The sequence below is a fragment of the Scomber japonicus genome, chromosome 1 (assembly GCF_027409825.1).
Source record: "Scomber japonicus isolate fScoJap1 chromosome 1, fScoJap1.pri, whole genome shotgun sequence".
Lineage (NCBI taxonomy): Eukaryota > Metazoa > Chordata > Actinopteri > Scombriformes > Scombridae > Scomber > Scomber japonicus.
The window spans coordinates 14,960,833-14,981,022 of NC_070578.1; the positions used below are offsets into that span (position 1 = coordinate 14,960,833).

General features: G+C 37.8%; 3 protein-coding genes across 3 annotated transcripts; 1 reads left to right on the forward strand and 2 right to left on the reverse strand.

The window, feature by feature from the left end:
* Positions 1-2,397: 2,397 nt before the first annotated feature.
* Positions 2,398-7,205, reverse strand: cdc42se2 (CDC42 small effector 2). Its single transcript, XM_053319446.1, has 5 exons — positions 7,142-7,205; positions 5,133-5,379; positions 4,362-4,463; positions 4,202-4,280; positions 2,398-3,141 (listed from the first exon to the last, which is right to left on the reverse strand). Exons 2-4 carry the CDS (start codon positions 5,184-5,186, stop codon positions 4,206-4,208), a joined length of 231 nt encoding a protein of 76 aa, XP_053175421.1. The 5' UTR covers positions 5,187-5,379; positions 7,142-7,205; the 3' UTR covers positions 2,398-3,141; positions 4,202-4,205.
* A 48-nt stretch (positions 7,206-7,253) lies between these two features.
* Positions 7,254-10,251, forward strand: nip7 (NIP7 nucleolar pre-rRNA processing protein). The gene is made up of 5 exons (XM_053319426.1): positions 7,254-7,386; positions 8,142-8,228; positions 8,327-8,465; positions 9,446-9,586; positions 9,787-10,251. Exons 1-5 carry the CDS (start codon positions 7,331-7,333, stop codon positions 9,904-9,906), a joined length of 543 nt encoding a protein of 180 aa, XP_053175401.1. The 5' UTR covers positions 7,254-7,330; the 3' UTR covers positions 9,907-10,251.
* An 83-nt stretch (positions 10,252-10,334) lies between these two features.
* Positions 10,335-17,292, reverse strand: terfa (telomeric repeat binding factor a). Its single transcript, XM_053319324.1, has 12 exons — positions 17,139-17,292; positions 16,498-16,593; positions 16,173-16,303; positions 15,810-15,896; positions 15,127-15,267; positions 14,410-14,522; positions 13,679-14,212; positions 13,245-13,370; positions 11,464-11,595; positions 11,026-11,102; positions 10,890-10,933; positions 10,335-10,571 (listed from the first exon to the last, which is right to left on the reverse strand). The coding sequence occupies exons 1-12, from the start codon at positions 17,290-17,292 to the stop codon at positions 10,413-10,415; spliced, it is 1,794 nt and encodes a 597-aa protein (XP_053175299.1). The 3' UTR covers positions 10,335-10,412.
* Between the last annotated feature and the right edge of the window lie 2,898 nt (positions 17,293-20,190).

Genomic DNA, 20,190 nt, shown 5'->3' on the forward strand with positions numbered 1-20,190 from the left:
TTCTGCTTTAACATGTTCAGAAAGACATTTTCAGACTCTATCTGCAGACTCATCATTGCTCAGCTTCAGTGTCAGTATACATAACATATTTTCAATTGTGTAAAACGGAGGGTTTCTAAACATAAATGTATGTTTTTACACTGGTTATTTTGGTAGATATTTTGATATGCTTCAACAGGAGAGACACAAATGCAAATAATGATGCTAATTATGTCACAGTCCTGCTGTAGTGTGTCGACATGCACTTGGGCAAGGCTCTGAAACTGCCACGCCTAAATGTAACGCAGTCTTTAAAAGTCTATTTACATAGTTTAATAGTTACCTGTTCAAAGAGCTGATATCTTATATAGTTAAACATGTATGAAGACAACCAGTATTGTTGTTGTTTAAAAGAAGTGCTTCATGTACTTTTAGTGTCATAAATTTGGGGTTTAGGCAGTGAAAACACAGGAAGACATAGTTGGTGAAACATCAACAGATGACATTTATTTTTCATTGCTTATTCTGAAAAATGCAGATAAAAGACAGATGGATTTCCCTAAAAGTGGGAACTACATGTCAGGCAGATCCTCAGAGAAACAAATGACACAAAAACAAACCACTGCTCCAATTCTGCCTTTCCAGCAATGTTATACAAAAAAAGTAACCAAAAATATGTTTGAACCTGAAGACATATAAACCATGGATTCATTACTTTTTCTTTTTTTTTGCTATGTATTTACACCATCATACAATAAGTCCTATCACAGAGTGTTGTGATGAGGAAACATTTTTTAAAACCACATTCAATCACTCCACTAGCACAACCTGCTGGTCACACAATATACTGCAACCCCATCAGGTCTTGACAATATAGCGTTGATCTCAGAGGGGAAACAAAACAAACAAATGGAGGATCACTTTTCAAACTGAAATTACTCCAAAAACTTTAAACAGGAATGAATGAGTTACAATAATGTTGCCTGGTGAATGATCACGTCTGTCAGTGAATGTTTTACAGATTCAAGGGTCCTCGTGCGCGATGCTGGGAGGAGTGACAACACAATCAATGCAATGCTGGTCAATTTTCCTTTTACAGACCATTGTAGGAAGTAGCTGTCACCACAAAGAAGGTCTAAAGCTTCTGTCTGGTGAATCCAATCCTAATGTCTGCACTCACTGAGAAACCTTTTCAGTTTTAAATGATCTGATTAAACCTCTCTCCACTCTCAACTGCTTATAAATGGTCAGATATTACATGCCTATAAGGTATATCCTATCAGGTATATCACATCGCCTTGGTAACACCAATGATTTCATTCTTGTATCATAAAAAGCTCTTTTAACATCAATCTACATACTTTTATTGTTGACTTTGTATTACAAACACATTCTGTTGTAGACATACTCACACACAGGATGCACATGGAGGAAACACAATCACATGCATTAACAGATCCAGGCCTGCTCATCAATATTCACTGTTAGTGGCGATGAGAAATGTGTACACGGTAAACACCCCAATTAAATGAGGCCATACAGTATATGTAACATTCATACTGCTGCTGCTGCTGTCACTGCCTGCAAAGATTTGAGTAAGGCCTTCTTCCACCGGGCCTGGTTGAGAAATTTGGACAACGTGCGACAATACTATGGGACGAAAACGTACCAGCCGGTCAGGTTTCTGCTGTCATTTCAACAGCATTTAATAACAAGGAGAACGTGAGCTTGAGTCTGACGAGACTGATAACAGCAGAAAACAGGCAATAAGAAAGAACTGCATTTATTTGCTTTTCCCAAATAGAGGAAATGTGTATAAAATGTAAAATATAAAATCTGCTGTGAGAAGGTGGATAAACTTTTACATAAAAACAGGAAAAGGAGGAATAGCTGGGTTTAATGTCCATTTTGTTGGTTTTTGACAAAATAACGTATAATATTAATCATTTTAACACTGATGCAAAAAGTGGGTCAGATTAGGTTGAATCCCATTTAGTGGCATTTTTCAAACTTTAACAAGTCCGACAGTCAATAATGCAAGTTTTCAAAGAAACATGAAACTACCAAGACCTCTGGAAGGACCAAATCATCTCTGCTTTTACTGTGAGTGTCCAAACAAACCATCCGAAACAACAATAATAACCTTGAAAATGATTGAATGCCAAGACAAATAGTCTTAAAAAGTCGTGACAAGTGAACATTAGGTAACAACAAATCAACAACAATAACAAGTGGCATCTAATCGCTAAGACAACCTCTAACTCTACACAACCTGACCCACGTTTGTTTGCAGTGTTGATTTGGTTACTTACAATTTTATTTCTTGTTCTCTAGTTGGTATACGAGATTTTGAAAAAAAAAAAGACGAAAAAAAAAAGTATATAAAAATATGAATCTTCTTTTAACTACAAAGCTCAGCGTTTGCAGTAGCAGCTGCTAAAATCACACTATGAGGAAAAATAAACATGACGTCAAAAGGCAGATTAGGAGGTTCATAGTTTATTAAAATTCTATTATGGTTCAAATCTAAATGAGTATAAAAAAAACAGTTGAAATCAATGCGAAATTCCTAAGCAAGTGTGAGTGTACAATGTGTGGTCCAGTGTACTCTACTCATTTCAAGTTTATTACAACAGCAATCTTCAACCCTGAAAGCAACTCAGAATAATGAGTATTTCTCAGAATAAAACAATGAACATTTTGCTTTTTTTGCCTTGCTACCTCTACCTGTCCTTTGATAAACCTCTGAGAATAAAAGAAGGAAACTGAATGTTCCAAATCTCCAGCGTGGCCCAGCCACCATGAGGTCCGTTAGCAAATCAGATAATAAATACAGGCATCCAAATGGGCTACGACAGCAAATATTTTTGAAAATATTCTCATGCATACACACAAGCATCCGTCTGACTGAGATTATGAGCTTTCTAAACCCTCTTCTCTACTTTTAACAGTTACTCTTTACAGTGCAACAATATGGCAGCAAATGGATAGCAGTGCTTTCATAAAAAAAAAAAAAAAGGAATGGAAAATAAAAATATATATACACAACATTATGGAAAAGCAGTAGTTTTCATCTTTTGGTCCTGTGTCCGTTACAGACAGAACTGCTTTTTGAAAATGCTTCCTCATATCAACAACAGTAGTTTCCACAAGACTGACGGGCTGTGAGGAGAAAAAAAAAGTGAAACACAGGTTAGGATATGAAATGCTGTCTGGTTTTGGTCATATGAACAAAACCAGAGTCACAACAAATTTCACATCAAACCTTAGCCTGACTGAAAGTTTGGAGAGGCGTTCACTTTTCAATAGAATGACTGAAAAGCCTTCAGTGTTGCCTCTGGCTCATTTTTCTGTAATTTTTTTCCAAATCACATTTGAAATAGTTAGGCTTAATTTATTCCAGCAGATGTAGAAAACAAAAGTGACGTGACCATGGTGTGTGTTTCTAAACAAGCCAGACTGCAACATTAAGAGTTAACCATTAACAGTCATATCAGGGTGGTAAACTCACTCAACGTCACATTCAGACTACAGCTGTAAAACAAAAGAAACACACACACCAACAAACAAACTAATGGCTGAGTCACTATCACAAGGAAAACAGACACAATGTGACGAAGCTAATCAAGAGGAAAAATGGGGCAGTCATTCCTTCATGGAGGGACGGATTCCTCCTCCATACAACGCAAACTGTAAACAAATACGTGTGGTGTGGCATTGCACCAGTTCCTTTCAAAGCCACATCACACACGTTTGCTGCTGTGTGTTAACATGAAACGCCCTCATCTGTTATGACATAGTATGGGTGGAGTCATGACATTAACATTTAGTCACTGATGTTAACTGGAAAGTGCTCTTTTCAATATATGTGTTGTTTTTCAGTAACAACAAAGTGTGTAATCTTCATGCCAGCATGTGACACAGAGGAACAACCTTTTTTTGGGAAATGATCCTTTCACATACAGCAGCCTGCATATCAGTATTTACCAACAAAGCTGCACTACTCTGTTATATACTACTCCAAAGTATTTTTACATTATTACACCCCAGCTTCACATGTAAAAATCAAGTTTTGCTTAAATACCAGGGCACTCATATATAAAATAACTATTTGCATAAAACATGTTGGAGCTGGTGCTGGGCAGTGTGGGTAGTGAAATCCTGTGGCTGAATATCGGTTCCACAAAGGGATATGGGAAAAAAAAAAAAAAGCATCTCTCACCTTGTTACAACTGAGAACCTTCGGACCCTCCGTGCACGTAGCCTCCTTTGGATTTCATCTGGGCCTGAACGAGGTCCACCTGTAAATGTCGAAAAGTACGTGTTAAATGACTGAAAGCTGCTACACACTGTCAGATTCTGAGAAGAAAACCAAAACCTACTGATGCCAGTCCCAGACCCATGTCCCCTGAGCCTACGTGTGTGGTGTGAACAAAGTTTGTCGGCTCCCCGATCATGGAGCGATCGATCCGTCGCCGCCGTTTCTGAAATAAAAGCATCAAACATGAGTTTCTATTTATAAAATAATATATATTAAAATGAGATCGCTGCTTTTGTCATCCTAAAACATTTGAAAGTAAGATGACTAGTCCGTAAGGATTGAGTCAACAAAGCCTCCTCATCCCACTCCTGGTTTACATTCTCTCTGTTTCCTGAGCTGTGGAGCTAAAACTAAGCCAGAGGTTGACAATTATGACAACCATGTATCTAATCTGTAGGGACAACAACTGGTTGTTCCTTGTCACAAATATTGGATCATACTGAGTGTATGTGTTGTGCAGAGAATGCTATGTGGTTAGGTGAAGTCCCAGCTGCTGTGTTCTTTACTATATGATTGCAACAGGATGTGATATACATTTTGTTATCACCCACAACGTTTTAAAGAAATCTATTTCTATCCATCTATCTATCTATCTATCTATCTATCTATCTATCTATATATATATATGACTGCACATCATTTTCACGAGAAGTGCAAGATAATCGAGTCAGGACACTGTGTAACACTAGAGTATGATGGTGTTGTTCATAAACTTTTTCCATCACCTAAAAAAAAACAAACCACCTTTCACAGCATTTTCCACTTTAAACAATGCAGCTATATTAAAGATTGAGTCAATCAATTAGTCTCTGGAGGTTAATTTGATACTCACAGGCTGTGGCTGCTCTGCAATGCAGCAGCTGAAACAAACCCAGAACTCAGTCATTCTGAGGCCAACGAAGAAGCCACAGCAGTTTCCTCTCTCACTTCAGACGTCTCTCTCCGTCTGTCTTCCTGTTCTGTCTCACCCGAGCCACAAACACACGGCGGAAGCTGATGACAGACACACACCGCTGGTTTCTCTGGGGGAGTAAACCGTTGGCACAAGAACTGCTTTCCCAACGCTAGGCAGCACACTCCTGTTGACATGCGAAAGTTACAGAAAAACAAATTCTTAAGTAAATCCTTACATGCTCTGTCATATCAGTCATTACTGTGATGGTTAAACATCACATCTACACTTTGTTTTTCCTGTCAAGCCATCATAGATCTGGATTAACGATTTGCTTTCTTAAAGAAAAAATTGAATACCATCTAGTGGAAATATTTCGGGGGTTAACGGTAGTATCCTGTTGATTTAGTAGACAGTTTTGTGCCTAGTGTACCCCTGCCTTCACTTCAACAGGCTCAGACAAAACTCAAAAATAATGGAGGTCAAACTGACGTAGGTTTACTAATGAAACTTACTTCTCTTTCCCATTTCCATATTTGTATTAGCGCTCACATAAATGCATGTATCACGTGACCGATTTGGAAAGTTTGAGGTTTGTCAGGCTACTTTGAAGTGCCATTAAACAAAGACAGGCTACAGTATGTACATTTCAAGTACTCTGACTTCCTTGTACAAAGTTAGAGGTTGAGCATTGTTGTGGAATCTCTAAAAGAAAGAAATGGAGCCAGTCTGAAGCATACATTACATCGTGGGAACAGTCACTCGCTGGTTGTCTTATTGATCCATAGCTTTCACTTTTCATTTTGTGGATAATCTCTTGTGTTTCAGATTATAACCTTGGACTTCCCCAGACACTGCTATTATGTATGTGTGTATATATATATATATGCATATCTATGTCAGCTCTGCTGAATGATCTACAGGCTTATTTCACAATTGGGGCAGACACGGAAGCAGAACAGAAAATTTAGCCGATGCTGTAATGCATGTCCGCTCCATGACCAATTTTGTAGGTGAGAAACAATTGTTTAGGAGCACAGGATCACACACTGTAGACTATTATGTCATTATTTATATTTAGGTTGATGCATCTGCCTATAAGGAGGCGGAAGCAGGAAAAAGATGGACAATAAGGGCTGAGAAGGAGCCACTACTATCGCCATTACAGTATTGTGTTGAGGTTACATTTATATGATTAAATCCATTTTTTAAATTAAAGAGCAACGGGGTCAGCTATTTTCGCGATGTGTCACGTCTGAATATAATGAATATAATAGTTCTGCTGTGTGTACAGTGGCTTGGCAGAATCAAAAAGACAGTATCAGGGGTTTTCATGCCAATGATTGCTGTCAGACAGGAGGTGACAGGAGGATCAAGTGATGTCGCTGACATAGTAGATTTACTGATGTGCAGCTCTTACACTGCAGCTGACATTCAGCTGTTCAACACAGCTCAACCATACAATCAGATGGCAGAAGAGACTAATGGTGGTCTTAATGACTGTTGACATCTTTAAAGGTTTAGTTACTCTGATCTCAGATTACACCTAGTCGGTATTTACAAACAAATGAATGTTATGTAACTTAGCGGCGCTGCGGCAAAGACAATCTCTACACACGGAGAGTCCGACCTATACCTACATCAGTAGAAACATACATGTAGCGACTGATGACATTCAGTGTTTCGGAATTGATTCAAAGTGTTGCTTGAGCAGAGCGGGGTGGTTAGCGTCATCGGCTGCTAGCAGAGTTAGCTTGCCGTGTTTTTTTCCGCTGACAGCTAGCTAACCCAGATGAGCTAACCAGGCTAACTCAACCCGTTTTCGAAAGCATGACCTCAATGTGCGACAAAAAACGAGATGTGACATAAAATAATGTTCACAGAGCTCCTTGTCAGCTAAACAACAAGTATAATAGGGATGAATGTTCGTTTTAAGAGAATTAACTTACCAGATGTCGGCTGGGTTTGCCGGAGATCGACTGAAAGCTCAAATTGCCCAAAAAGTACTCCAGGAACTACGCTCCCCGTGACGTCAAACCACTTCCGCTCAGAAGGGTGTCGGTTTCCGCGTTTGACCCACGTTTCTCACAGTAGAGACACGTTTATCCTCTGATCACTACTATTATTAAATACTCAAGATGAGGCCACTAACAGACGAAGAGACGACAACGATGTTTGAGAAGCTGTCGAAGTAGTAAGTGAGCTTCCTTCAGAATGGCGCAGATTGTTAGGCCTGTGTGTGTGTGTGTGATCCATGCAAGTTCGTCATGTGGGACAATTTCTGCCATTTACGCTTCAGCAGCACATTTTGTTATAAAGCCAAGGCATTTTATCCGCACTTGATGTAATTCTATAATTATAACAGAAAAGACACTGTACTGTGTGTTTCCTAATGTGGATAGGTTCAGGCTGAAAAGTTTGAAATGTTTTAATTCATATAATAAAACCTGTGGTCAGTAACATGGGAGGCTAAAGTACATGCTCATATGTTGTTAATGAACAGATAGTGTAGTAATGTATGAATATAAGTAATAATATATTATGCAACCTGCCTTAAGTAAATTAAAATTAAGCATTGTAAGACTATGTACCCTGCATAACTATTGATGTTGCACATTTAATGTTCTGTAAATGCATATTCTACCAATTTGATGACATACGACTGTCCCACTTTAGTAAAACACGCTGTGCCACATTTCAAACCACATTTTCTAATCTGGTAATTTCACATGAAGTTATTCAAAATTGTTTGTCACTTCACTTTAACTGAACTTCACAGCCTAATCTATGGCATCACCTGTGGAATCATGATTTTAATAACATGTAAACCCAGGTTTAATTTGACACCAGTCTTAATCCAGTTCACCACTTGGTAGAAACAGAGAAATCTTCATTTGAACTGTTGTGTCACACATTACACTAATTTCACTCTATTTTCTTCCACTACAGCATCGGAGAAAACATAAAACTTCTAGTGGACCGACCTGACGGCACCTTCTGCTTCAGGCTTCATGATGACCGTGTGTACTACATGAGGTAACCCAGTGCTACAGTAGTAATCATAAGGGTGTCTTGGTATCTGTCGTTTTCTTTTGAAAAGGAACCATTCATGTATCGTCATTTTCTATCCACAGTGAGAAAATTCTCAAGCTGGCCACAAACATTTCCCGGGACAAACTGGTGTCAGTGGGAACTTGTTTTGGGAAGTTTACTAAGACCAAGAAGTTTCGCCTGCACATTACAGCTCTGGATTTCCTGGCTCCATATGCAAAGGTGACTTCAGCTGCATCTAATTTCTGTTATTTGTGTATTTGCTTCCATCATTTGCATGCCTGTGTGTCTCATCTTTCCACTAATAGACAGAGATGCAATACTGAGGTAAAGTTAGTAGGCAATAACAACATCTTGTAATATCTAGTGAAGGCAGTATGGACATGTTTGCCTTTATGAAGCAGGATACAGTCCCCTTAAATACTGAGCACAGGACTGACTGAAGTGAAAAGTTTGTTCAGGTTCTCAGGAAGCAAACAGATAACTTAATCAGTTGTATGAGCCCTTATGTTTACACCTCTATAAACACACAAGTTCATTTATCCTGCCACACATATGTGATTATTTATTGTTAGTTTTTAACTTTGAAGGAGTGTTTGGCAAATTTAAACATGGAAATACTGTTAGGATATAGAGTTTTGGAATAAAATGCTTAAAATAAATGTTACAAATGATCTGATATTATGACATTGCAGTATCATAACTATGTATATTTCTATTATTTCACCTAAATAGTGAACATTTTAAACTGACAGCCCTACTTTTATTTGAACAATTAGGTCCATTATATTTTAAAAGCCAGTGAGAGCTGCATGAAGAAATATTCCACATCATCTGTCTGGGCCATGAATATACAGTGAGGAGAACAAGTATTTGATACACTGCCGATTTTGCAGGTTTTCCCACTTACAAAGCATGTAGAAGTCTGTAAGTAAAATCATACAATGTGATTATCTGGATTTGTGTTTTAGATTCCGTCTCTCACAGTTGAAGAGTACCTATGATAAAAGTTACAGACCTCTACATGTTTTGTTCTTCCCACTGTATTAAAGGCTGCTCATAAACCCAAATCACTACAATCCATTTCTGTGCTGAGATCTTGTCAATCCTTACAGTCTTTAAATATTTCTGTTAAATTGGTTAGGTAAATACATTTGATTGTATGCAAGTATGAGTAACTCAATTTTGTGGCACGTCTCCAGTTCAAGGTGTGGGTGAAACCTGGAGCAGAGCAGTCTTTCCTTTATGGCAACCACGTGCTAAAATCTGGGCTGGGCAGAATCACTGAGAACACAAATCAGTACCAGGGAGTTGTGGTCTACTCAATGGCTGATGTGCCTCTGGTAAGTCATAATCTATGATGCTGTACTCCTACTGAGACCATTGATGCTGTAAAATAACAGTGTACGAGTCCTGGATTGAACCTACTCTCTGTTGTCAGAGGTTTAGAGCACCCTGTTTATATCACATGTTAAACATATTTAGATATTTCTTCTTGTTCATAGATGAGGGTAATGAAGCAGTTGTGTGTCTTGTTTCTCAGGGTTTTGGAGTGGCAGCCAAGACTACCCAGGAGTGCCGGCGAGTGGACCCCATGGCCATTGTTGTGTTCCACCAGACAGATGTAGGAGAGTTCATTAGGAATGAAGACACATTAACATAGATCAAGATGCCCTTTTCCTTTACCCGTTTCATACCCAGTAACATTCACCCAAGTTCAGCTGCTGTTTGCTTCCAACAGTGAAGTGGTTGTATTGAAACACTCGGCTGAAGGCCACCTCGATAGACGATGTTAAAACTGGCCCACATTTCCCTGCACAGTCCAGGGACTGAAATAAGGACATCTTTACCCGTTCACCTTGGGATACTGCTAATCCGTCATCTACAGGATTCCTTTGTAACAGAGCCTCCTGAGGCAGGCACCAGTATCATACTCCCCTTCCCATTGGCTGTGTTCGATCTTATTTCTTTTGTAAATGTCAGTTTCAAATAAATCCATGTCTTTGTATTTTCGTCTTATGTTACTATACAACATTGCTTTTGTTGAAAAAAAAAAAAGGGGGGGGGGTGGGGGGCAACCAACTTGAAAAAAAAACAACCGAACATTTATTGAAGATTGGTAACATTCAGTCAAACATTTCACAAAGTTATGAACTTAAAATTGATTCCTCAGACCAATTTGGACTTTTTCATGGTTCTCCATCTGTCCTTAAGGTTAACATTTGTCCGACCGTCTAAGGAGTAGTAATCCCTTATTTTGCCCCAGGCTCCCTCTCCAAATTTTTTAACTCCTTTAATCAGCTTCTGTGACTCACTGTCAGTCCACTTCTGCAACACAACAAGAACATGGTGTTACTCAGCTTTTTGTTGCTGTGACACATACAAAACAGAGTTGTTTTCAATCATTAATGTATGTTACTGCAAGTGACTGAACTTAGTCTACTTGTGTGGTACTTTCATTTAATATAGATGACCAAATCCATTTCAGCCTTTTCACATCAATGTCTTTTCTAGTAGTTGTTGCTGAGGTTTGATATTCCCTCAGTTTACTCTGTAAATATGGTGTACTAGGCGTCTAAATGGCAGTAATAGGCCTTTTTTTTGTTTAAAAAAAAAAAAAGGTAGATAAGTGAAGTGAATGCTCACCCTCCTCTGGCCTGAGTTTGAAATGGTGCTCTTGTTGGGTGATTCTTTAAAGAAAAAATAAATCACTGCATTAACAACACTGACACAACAAGATGAACTCAGGCTTAATTAGGAGGAGATATCTGAAGAATATTACCGCTTCTCTTTGTGAAGAGCACATCTTCATCATTCCAGGTATCCTTACTCTCCTTTGCGTTGTTGAACAGCTGTTTCCTGTCATCAAGAGCAGAATTTATGTTAATGCTTGGCACCCTGATTCATAATTGATAAACAGCTGTGCAATAAACAAAATAGTAACTTTAGAGTTGTTTAACTGTGCTGGATTGTGTTACTGAGTGGAGCCAATATGAAACCTTTTAAAATGAATTCAAACACCACACGCTGAATCTTTTTCTGTGCTATTCTTTTTTCTTAAGTCATAAAAATCACCATCTAAAGCAGATGAGGGAAGCTTAAATACATTTATCAACCTTAAGCCTTAGAAAAAGTGCACTAATTGAAATGATAGATAAAGTAAATCAATAATTTCTTAAGACCTTAGTCAGCTAAAGCAGCCGGTGTACTCTTTACTAACCATTTTGAACCTGAGGGGCCTGGCTCTTCAACAGGGTCCTTTTGAGGAGTGGAGCTCCTTCGAGGGAACAGATTGGGTGAGCCGTCCAATGAATAATCGGTGATGGAAACTTCACCTGTATTACCTTTGTCCCTGCAAAAACAAAGAATGTTTGTCAGATGTCATCAATTCTTGTATCATAAACTAATTTACTGCCATCAAATGGATGTTGCAGTATTTAGACTTGCTTGCTGGAAGGATCACTGGCCAGTTTTATACCAGGCTCAGTGGAGTCTTGAAATAGTGCTTTTTGTCTTCCTCACTGATGACGATTGTTTTGACTCAGTGGTTCTGCATGAGTAGAGCTAAGGCAAGTCAAGCATTGTACAGAAGAGAAGAAATCTGTTCTGGCTGAAATGTGTTTTTCGTATGTCAAATTCAGTAACCAGGTCTGGAAAGTCACATGGACCAAATAAGAAACAAAGTCAAAAGGACAATATTTCCCTACAACTTTCTATAAAAACAATACAAAGGCATCAATTGACAGCGCTGTAAAATTTATTCTCAAGCTAACATGCTCATAAGGAAGTTTTCTATGTGCTCTGACTCTGAAGTGTTCCCTGTTCAGAACCTATATCACTCCATTTTATACTGCCCAATTGTGGTCTAACTATAAGAAAAAGAGTATGCAGAGGCTCAAGGTAACATACAATGATGCAATGAGGCTGCTACTCTGTGTGGCGTAGTGCCACTTGTTTGTCAGTTGTTTGTGTCCACTAGAGTGCCAACCTGTGAGGCACTCTTAAGACAGCTGATGTTTAGTTTTATGCGTGGCCTGGACAAGTCAGAGAACAACATAATGGAAGCCCTAGTCAGCCCTCTGAAAAGCTGTTATAGATTCACGTCTAGGCTAAGACGCCATTGGTGCAATAGCTTGTATATCTTATAATATGCATGTTTTTGTATTCTTATTGAATCTCTTTTTATACTTTTTTTTTACTGTATGTTGTGTTATGTGAACCTGTGTCTGCAATAAAGTTTATTATTATAATACTGATACTAATAATAATAATAATAATGTTAAACCTTCCTTCCTTTGATCTTAAAAATCCAGATAATCAGATTATGTATTTATGGTGGTGGCTCTGGTGGAGTTTATTTATTTATTTATTTAAATAGAACTTACATGTGATCAAATTGTTAACATCTAATTATTAAATTGCTACAGTAAAAAACAAATAATGGAAACTTTCTCATTTTAAACTTCGTGACCTTTTTAATCTAGATTTCCAAGTTCACCAAGTGCACCTGAATGCATCATGATGTCCCTTGCTTTTAGAGTCTATGATCAACGCTTTACAAAGCCATAATGTTTACTTAAGTGGAACGGAAAGTGTGACCGCGCCTTTCAAGTGCAGATGGTGTGACGTGACTGCAGGGTAAAAGTTCAGAGGAGGGAGAGAGTAATAAATAAATGAATGGGAAACCCTGGTGTTAACAATTAGGCACTACATCTGTTAGTATAGATGTAGTGCATACTTTGTTGCACAGAGAAAACTAACAGAAAACCTTCCTGGGTTTCTAAAAGGTTTCTGTGGTTTAAGAGGCAAAATAAAAAAGACCCATCAGAGGCCAGTTTTTATGAGACTGACTCCATCCTTACCGGCCTGCGGTGTCACTAGCATGACTCGTCATTATGATATAATATGTGAGGTAATTAATCCTCAGTAAAGCAATCACACACAGGCAATTGTTACTGAGAATTATCTCAGCTACAAAGAACACTTTTTTTTTGCATTTACCTGCCCTTTGAACTGTTGGTTTGGTTGTGGTGTTTCTGTACACGTACACGTACATTCCCACCCGTCACAGAGCGACGGGTTTCCTCCTCACTGTCTGCTGACAACTCCTCCAAACTAGATGAGGCTCTGCGTGACAAAACAAGCACTGTTCATGGAGATGGATTTTATATGTATGTATGTATGTATGTATGTATGTATGTATGTATGTATGTATGTATGTATGTATGTATGTATGTATGTATGTATATATATATATATATATATATAAAATATATATTTCTTTTTTTACACCTGTGAGGAAAGTGGTCTATAGTATGAAGATTCTTTCTGATAAAGGGCTATTCTGATTGTCATTTGATTGATCAGAGCATTTCTAAATCTATGTAGGTAGTCTGTGATCACAGCCAAAAAAGTGTGTGAAAAAACATATTTACCTGTTGCAAGTGTTGGTGGCTTTTCTGAAGCGTTTCTTGGTGACTATGGAAACCTCACTGTCCGTTTCTGAGCTCTGCAGGTCTCTTTTATGTGATATATCCAGTGTCTGTTCTGGTTCTTCTGTTGTGACTTCATCCTCCAGTTCCTGAGAAGCTGATGTACACTGCGAGCTCCCCTGACTGTCCGGCTCTATCACCAGTTGTGCCACAGTGTAAAGCCGCCTGTTTCTCATTGTTATAGGTGCCTTTGAGAGCGGTGCCTTTGAAAGCGACCTTGCCTGTGTTGGAGGAACAGTATCTGTTTGCCGTGGTTGGTCTGCTGGTGATCCCTCCATGGGACTGCCTGAGTCTCTCTCCAAGATAACGGACTTCCGGTGAGGAGGTGATAGGCGAAGGGAAACCTCCTTTTCTGTTCTGACCTGCTCCTCGCTTTCAACCTCCTCCTCCAGCTGAGTGAAGGATCTCTTGTCTGAACCTGCAACCAAAGCCTTGTAGGTTGCCTCCAGCCTGGACCTCTGGATAATTGTGTGTTTACTGGAAGATCAGTTAGAAACAAGAAAAAGAAACAGAACAGGACAGTTAAGCAGGAGCATTGCATGTGTTGTGTCACATGACTACACAGAAACCATAATGAAATGTGTTGGGAAGTTTGTATTTCAACAGTAATGATAATTAAACTGGTTTGAAATGGTCTGAACTGAGAGGGAGAGAGTGTGTACTATGTTACTGACTTGTTTGTGTTTATTTGTGGAGTAGAGGACGGGCCAGGTTCGTCTTGCTCATCGGGTCCAACAGCTTCGTTGTCTCCCTCCATCTGTCTTTTATCAATAAGTTGTCGTGCAGCCTAGTACACATAAACAAACCAAAAAGACAAGAATTGATATAAAGACTTGTACTTAAACATAAACATTCGATCGGTTGATTGGATGAACAAATGTTGTCAGAGGCTGTTTTATTAAAACATTTACAGACCAAATCGAACAGAAATCGAACCAGCTGTGGGAAAAAACGATCTGCACCGTGAAGACAGATAGGCAATCTTCAATTTTTTAACCCAGGTGCGATTTATTCACACTAAATATTCGCATTTCTCTATGTATCGTAATTGTACAGTAACTGTGATAGTACATGACGTAGTTTGTACAAGGTTTACAAAAAGTTACAAAAATGCAAACAAAATCACTGCTATTTTCTTATAAAACTCTTATGGGAACATTTTCAAAGTCTTAGGAAGATTCATGATTGGTTAACAATTGAATACGCTTTTAAAAACATTTTGTTGTATTTACAAACTTGGCACTCTTGACACATCAACTTCAAAGTGCAATTAAATCCCAAACTTTTAATATTCTGTCACAAAATATTTCAGTCAACAGAACAAAAGCTGAAAAAGTGTATTTTTTATTACAGTGAGCATTAATATTATGCTTACCACTGAGCATTCATACCTTTTGGAGAAAAGGAACAGTGAACGGACAAAGTCTTTGACAGAAGGCATACACCTCCTCCTTGAACTGTTGAAAGTTGATCTGTTCAATGACTTCATGTGTATTACTTTGCTGGCTGATGAGACCCATGAATATTGCTTTCTACAGAGGAGACAGATGGTAGTCATGGTAAACACAAAGGCATACACTCAATAAAAGTCAAAACTGCTAAATGTAATAACAGGACTGAACAATAATCAATTTTACAATGTTTACACATACAAGTCACAGTTGAAATTATTTGATTTAATAAAGCACATTTAGAGGGGACACATTATACTGTACAGGGGTCTGTAACATTAACTCAAAAGTTCATAGCCCTGCAAGTAAACATTTAACAAAATCTAAATATTTTTACAAACCCCTACAAACAACCTGAATACCCTTTAACGCCTTTATGATATAGGTTAGGATGACCTAACATTATTTCAAATTAAGGGTTTGATTAGTGGAACATTACTTCCCTGGTACTGAGTGACTTTTACATAAACACATACTGTGCACACAGACCTTTGAGCATTTCTGTTATAAGAGTAAGATGCATCACTGTTCAAATAAAAAATTATTTAAATGATTTAATCTGAATGCAGCAACCACAAAAGAAAGATGCTGATAACAGCCAATTATTTAGTTACTGAACTCACCTTGCCAACCATTGGTTTGGGAAAGTGTTTGTTGAGCACCTCTTTTGCTCTGTCAAATCTGTTGTCTTTAATAAAAAACCCAACAATCTAAAAGACAGAGAAAAACAACAATTTGTAAAATCTAATCTGATTAAAAGTTAAGAAAGCAAATATCATGGAACAAGCCTTCTAGGTTTTTTTTATTTTTATTAGGCACTGTGGTATAGTATAGCTGCTGTATTCATGGTTGACATCATACTTTAAACTTTAGCTTTCACAAGGAACATGTCTTTGTGTAAAGCTGTCATGATTAAAGCAGTGCAGAAAATGAATATTAAAAATAACAACAAACAGTTCAATTAAATAAGATTGAAGAACACGTACCATCTCTTTCAATGAAGTAGTTACATTCTCGAAATCCTGCTGCGGAACATTATATTCCTCGCTTATATTCTCCAGCAACATTAAGGCTGACTCCAACGGAGATACAGACTCATCAGAGTCAAACGTCAGGTCTGTAACAATGACAGGCAGAGCAATGCTTGGTGTAATGAAGCGTGTAAGGTTTTTATTTACTGGTGGAAAAGTAAATATGACACTTGACATGGAGCTTATCTTAATCAATTGTAAACATGGATGTAGATAAATTGAATCTCCAACAAAAGTTACTGCGATGTACAAAGAATAGATGCATTAATCTTGACCTCACCAAGTCTATCGCCATCATTTATCCGGGAAAGTAACTGCAATATTTGAATCTTTAACCGCATGCAGTCTGTGGACTCCAAAGGTCGAGCCAAAATAGCTGAAACAATGAATGAATTGGTCATTTCCACTCAAAACACGCCTTTAATGATCAAGTACATCATTTAAACCCATACTGGCTGCACACTTTACTTTACTTATTTATTTATTCACAGGAGAAAATGTACTTATGAGATAACGCAAACTTATTATATGGAGATACTGAATAACTTTGCCGGATATTTATATTTAAAATAGTCATAATGTTTGTCCATTAACACAATGTTTACACGTCTACATGTTTAGAAAAAGCCAGTTTACAGTTTATCTTCTCTTTTTGTCAGGCAGGCAGCAGGTTAACTAACTACTGAGACATTTTATGACGCCAAGATCACATAAATTAAAAACAAGTACTGCATACCAACATGTTAAATAACTAACTTAACTCTGACTATTGCAGCACATCACTGTAGTGAGATAATGTGCTATTTGGTGGTTTAATATTCACACACGTATTGGAGGTGATTAAGACTAGACTGAGATTAAGTTAATCAAAGTTAGCTTAGCGGGCAAAAAGCGAGCTCTAGGAGACAATTTCTTACTTACTCTGGAGTACATCTCTAATTTCACAGAAGTCCGTGTATTCCTCGTTTTTAAACAACTCTGTCGCCAGAAACAGATAATAGTCAACAAGCCAGCGGTTGACTATTGACTCGACATCAGACCTCAGGAGGCTGTTTACAGATTCTGTTGCCGCCATATTCAGGCTGTGTGGAGGAAACAGGAGAGAGCTAATGTTACTCCCAGTGAAGGCGGGAACTACAAACATGGTTTCTACGTTTCTACCCTGAGTTCAGCCTATCAGGCACAGCTTCGTCCCGCCTATATGGCGAGTAACCTGTCAAAAAGCGTATATTATACACCAATAACTGTGACTGAGGACCAAAGTAAGGATTGCATTGTAGGATTCCCATCGATCTTCCTCATAAATACAATTTATTGGCCATGACGAAGACGGTAAATGCTGCCTTCAAGACCGAAGTCAGGGTATTTTTTATAAGGTTATTAGCGGATCGCACCCCAGCAGAAAGCACAATACTCCCATCTAGTGGAGTGGAGTGAGTCGACAACACACTGTCGACTCTTTTCTTAGAATGTCTTCATTATGTGATAACATTTTACTCACCATAGCTAATTCATCACTCATACACGCATTTTATGTTTTCAGTTTTATATTCACATGGTTGTTTCCTATTTCCAAAATTAGGCTGCATTTACCTAATTATACTTGTTTTTTTAGCATGTCCTACTCCTTAGCATGACCTGTGCATGTCTGTTGTTTAACTTCAGAAGCATTTGCAGGAAATTCCAAATAACCATAATTACACGCTTAAAATAATTTAATTTTATCATTAATTTGCTCAGAGGGTTACATACCAGATGCAAAATCTTCCCCTTGTTTTTTTTACTGGGTCTCTCTTTTGCTCCTTGTTGCAGCAACACTACTGTCCACAGGCCATTACAGCTCTACTGCATCTTTAGAGAGTTGACAACAATCTTAATGTAGTCTTAATGTCATTTGTTTCATTGACTCGTCATGCTTTGGAAATATTATCGTTGTGACATTAATTCCAATAAAGCAAATTTAAATTTGAATGTAATTTAATCAGCTGTCCCTAACATCTGTCCTGACATTCTGACATCCACAATGTACAAAACCCAGAAATAGAGAACAGTTGTTTTAATTTAATCAAGTTTATTATGTAAAAGAATGACAATAAAGATATGACATTAGATTATGACACATTAATTTAAAAAAATCAAATAAAACATTCCATTTATACTATGTTAATAGTAACTTTTATACTTTGTTTATAAAGCTGGAGGACTTTTGTTCTTGATAAACATTCTCTCAGGAGAGTAGGAAACAAAACATTTATCAATGTTCATGACAATGTCGATGGTAATTTTGTGTTCAGACATTCATCCTGTTATAAATCATCACTTTACATCATAAATTGTTCTTTATCCTCGATTTCCTGTGCAAATCCCCTTTTATCGCTGACAGAATAGTGTTGTATTGGTTTACACAATTTTGCACATCGTCACAGAATCCACTCCCCATGGCGATGGCGCATTTTGTCTTCTTTCGAAGTAATAAAGCAGAAGGTGGAGGAAGGCTCAAAATACCAGTGTAATCCTTTAAAATCATTATTCACTGATTCTATTACTGGACATGACAGTGAAACTACCCATCCTGTAACAGAATCCCAGTTTCAGACATTATCATTACAGCATCTAAATTTGGTCATGAAAACAGGACTACTCCTACTGTGGGTTACTTGTGTTACATCAACCAAGTGATACCAGTCAACATCAAATCTTTCTACCCAGTCAACAAAGTAAAATGTGTCAATCAATAATTAGATCTTACATTGGGCTACTTTCTAAAGATAGAAATCAAAGTTTAGGAGTGCATTAGTCCTGCCTCGGATATGTATTTCTATTCTATTAACATTGTGTGTTTATTGGACACTAGGCCTCTCATTGGCTAGGAATGCATTTTTGCTGTTAACACCCCACAGCTAGTTTTAATGACAGCTGTTGCTTAATTAGCAAGATATTTTTTGCATCTGCAAAATTTAAACAGCATGAATGTTCCTGTTGTATTCTCAGACATCTGATATATTCTTTAGTCTTTCATTTATAAAGTATTTATAGACATGCCATGTGTATTGGCTTTATTCATTTTCATTTTGCACCACATTAAATAAAAAGTACACTGAGCATGTTAGGATAGGGGACTTGCTGAATGAACAAAAATGAAAATAGACAATATATGTCATTGTTACATATAAGATATGTAGATGAAAGTGATTTTCCAGCATTTAATAAGAAAACAGTTGCTGAGTTGATGCAGTCCAGCAGAATAAAAGGAGAAACGAGAGGCCAGCATTAATAAATTCCCCTGATATCAGTTAGCTTTCAGTGCTGTGTCCCTCAGTCCCAACATAGATACATTTTACATTCTAATAACAGCTTGTTCTTGAAGTTTAGCCTTAGCATCATATATCACTTAGTGTAAACAGTGGAGAAGGACTTACTTCTCCTGACAACCACAGATGAGAACAAATAGCAGTATATTGTCTGACACACGAAAAAAATGAGACTTTGAGAATCTAGATTTGACAATACCAGCTGATGAGTCAGAACCTGACTTTGAATCCTGAACTCTAGATTCAAAAAGCCACATTCATCCAGTGCAAAACGCCCATAATTACGCAGAGTAAAAATTGGAGACTAGTTGTCATGAATTGAGAAAACACTTTCATAAATATGGCAATAATGATAAAATCTTGCAAGCTGATAAATTCACTTGACTCAACGATTTAAAAAAAGGCATGAATACGTGTTCTAGTAACACTGGAAACGTTTTTGCTACTGTCTTGCTCGCTGTTACGGGCCTGACATTTCTGGAGTGAAGTGGGAAAGGCCTCCACAAGCATCTGCTGTGCTCCACAAGACTTTGTTCAGCTTGTATAATGAGTCTTGTCCCACAGCCTCTTCTAGCAAAAGCAGCTCCTTTTCAATTCTACAGGCTGACTGCACAATGGAACTTGGCCCTGTAGATCAGAACGGACTCAGAGCTTGCCAAAGG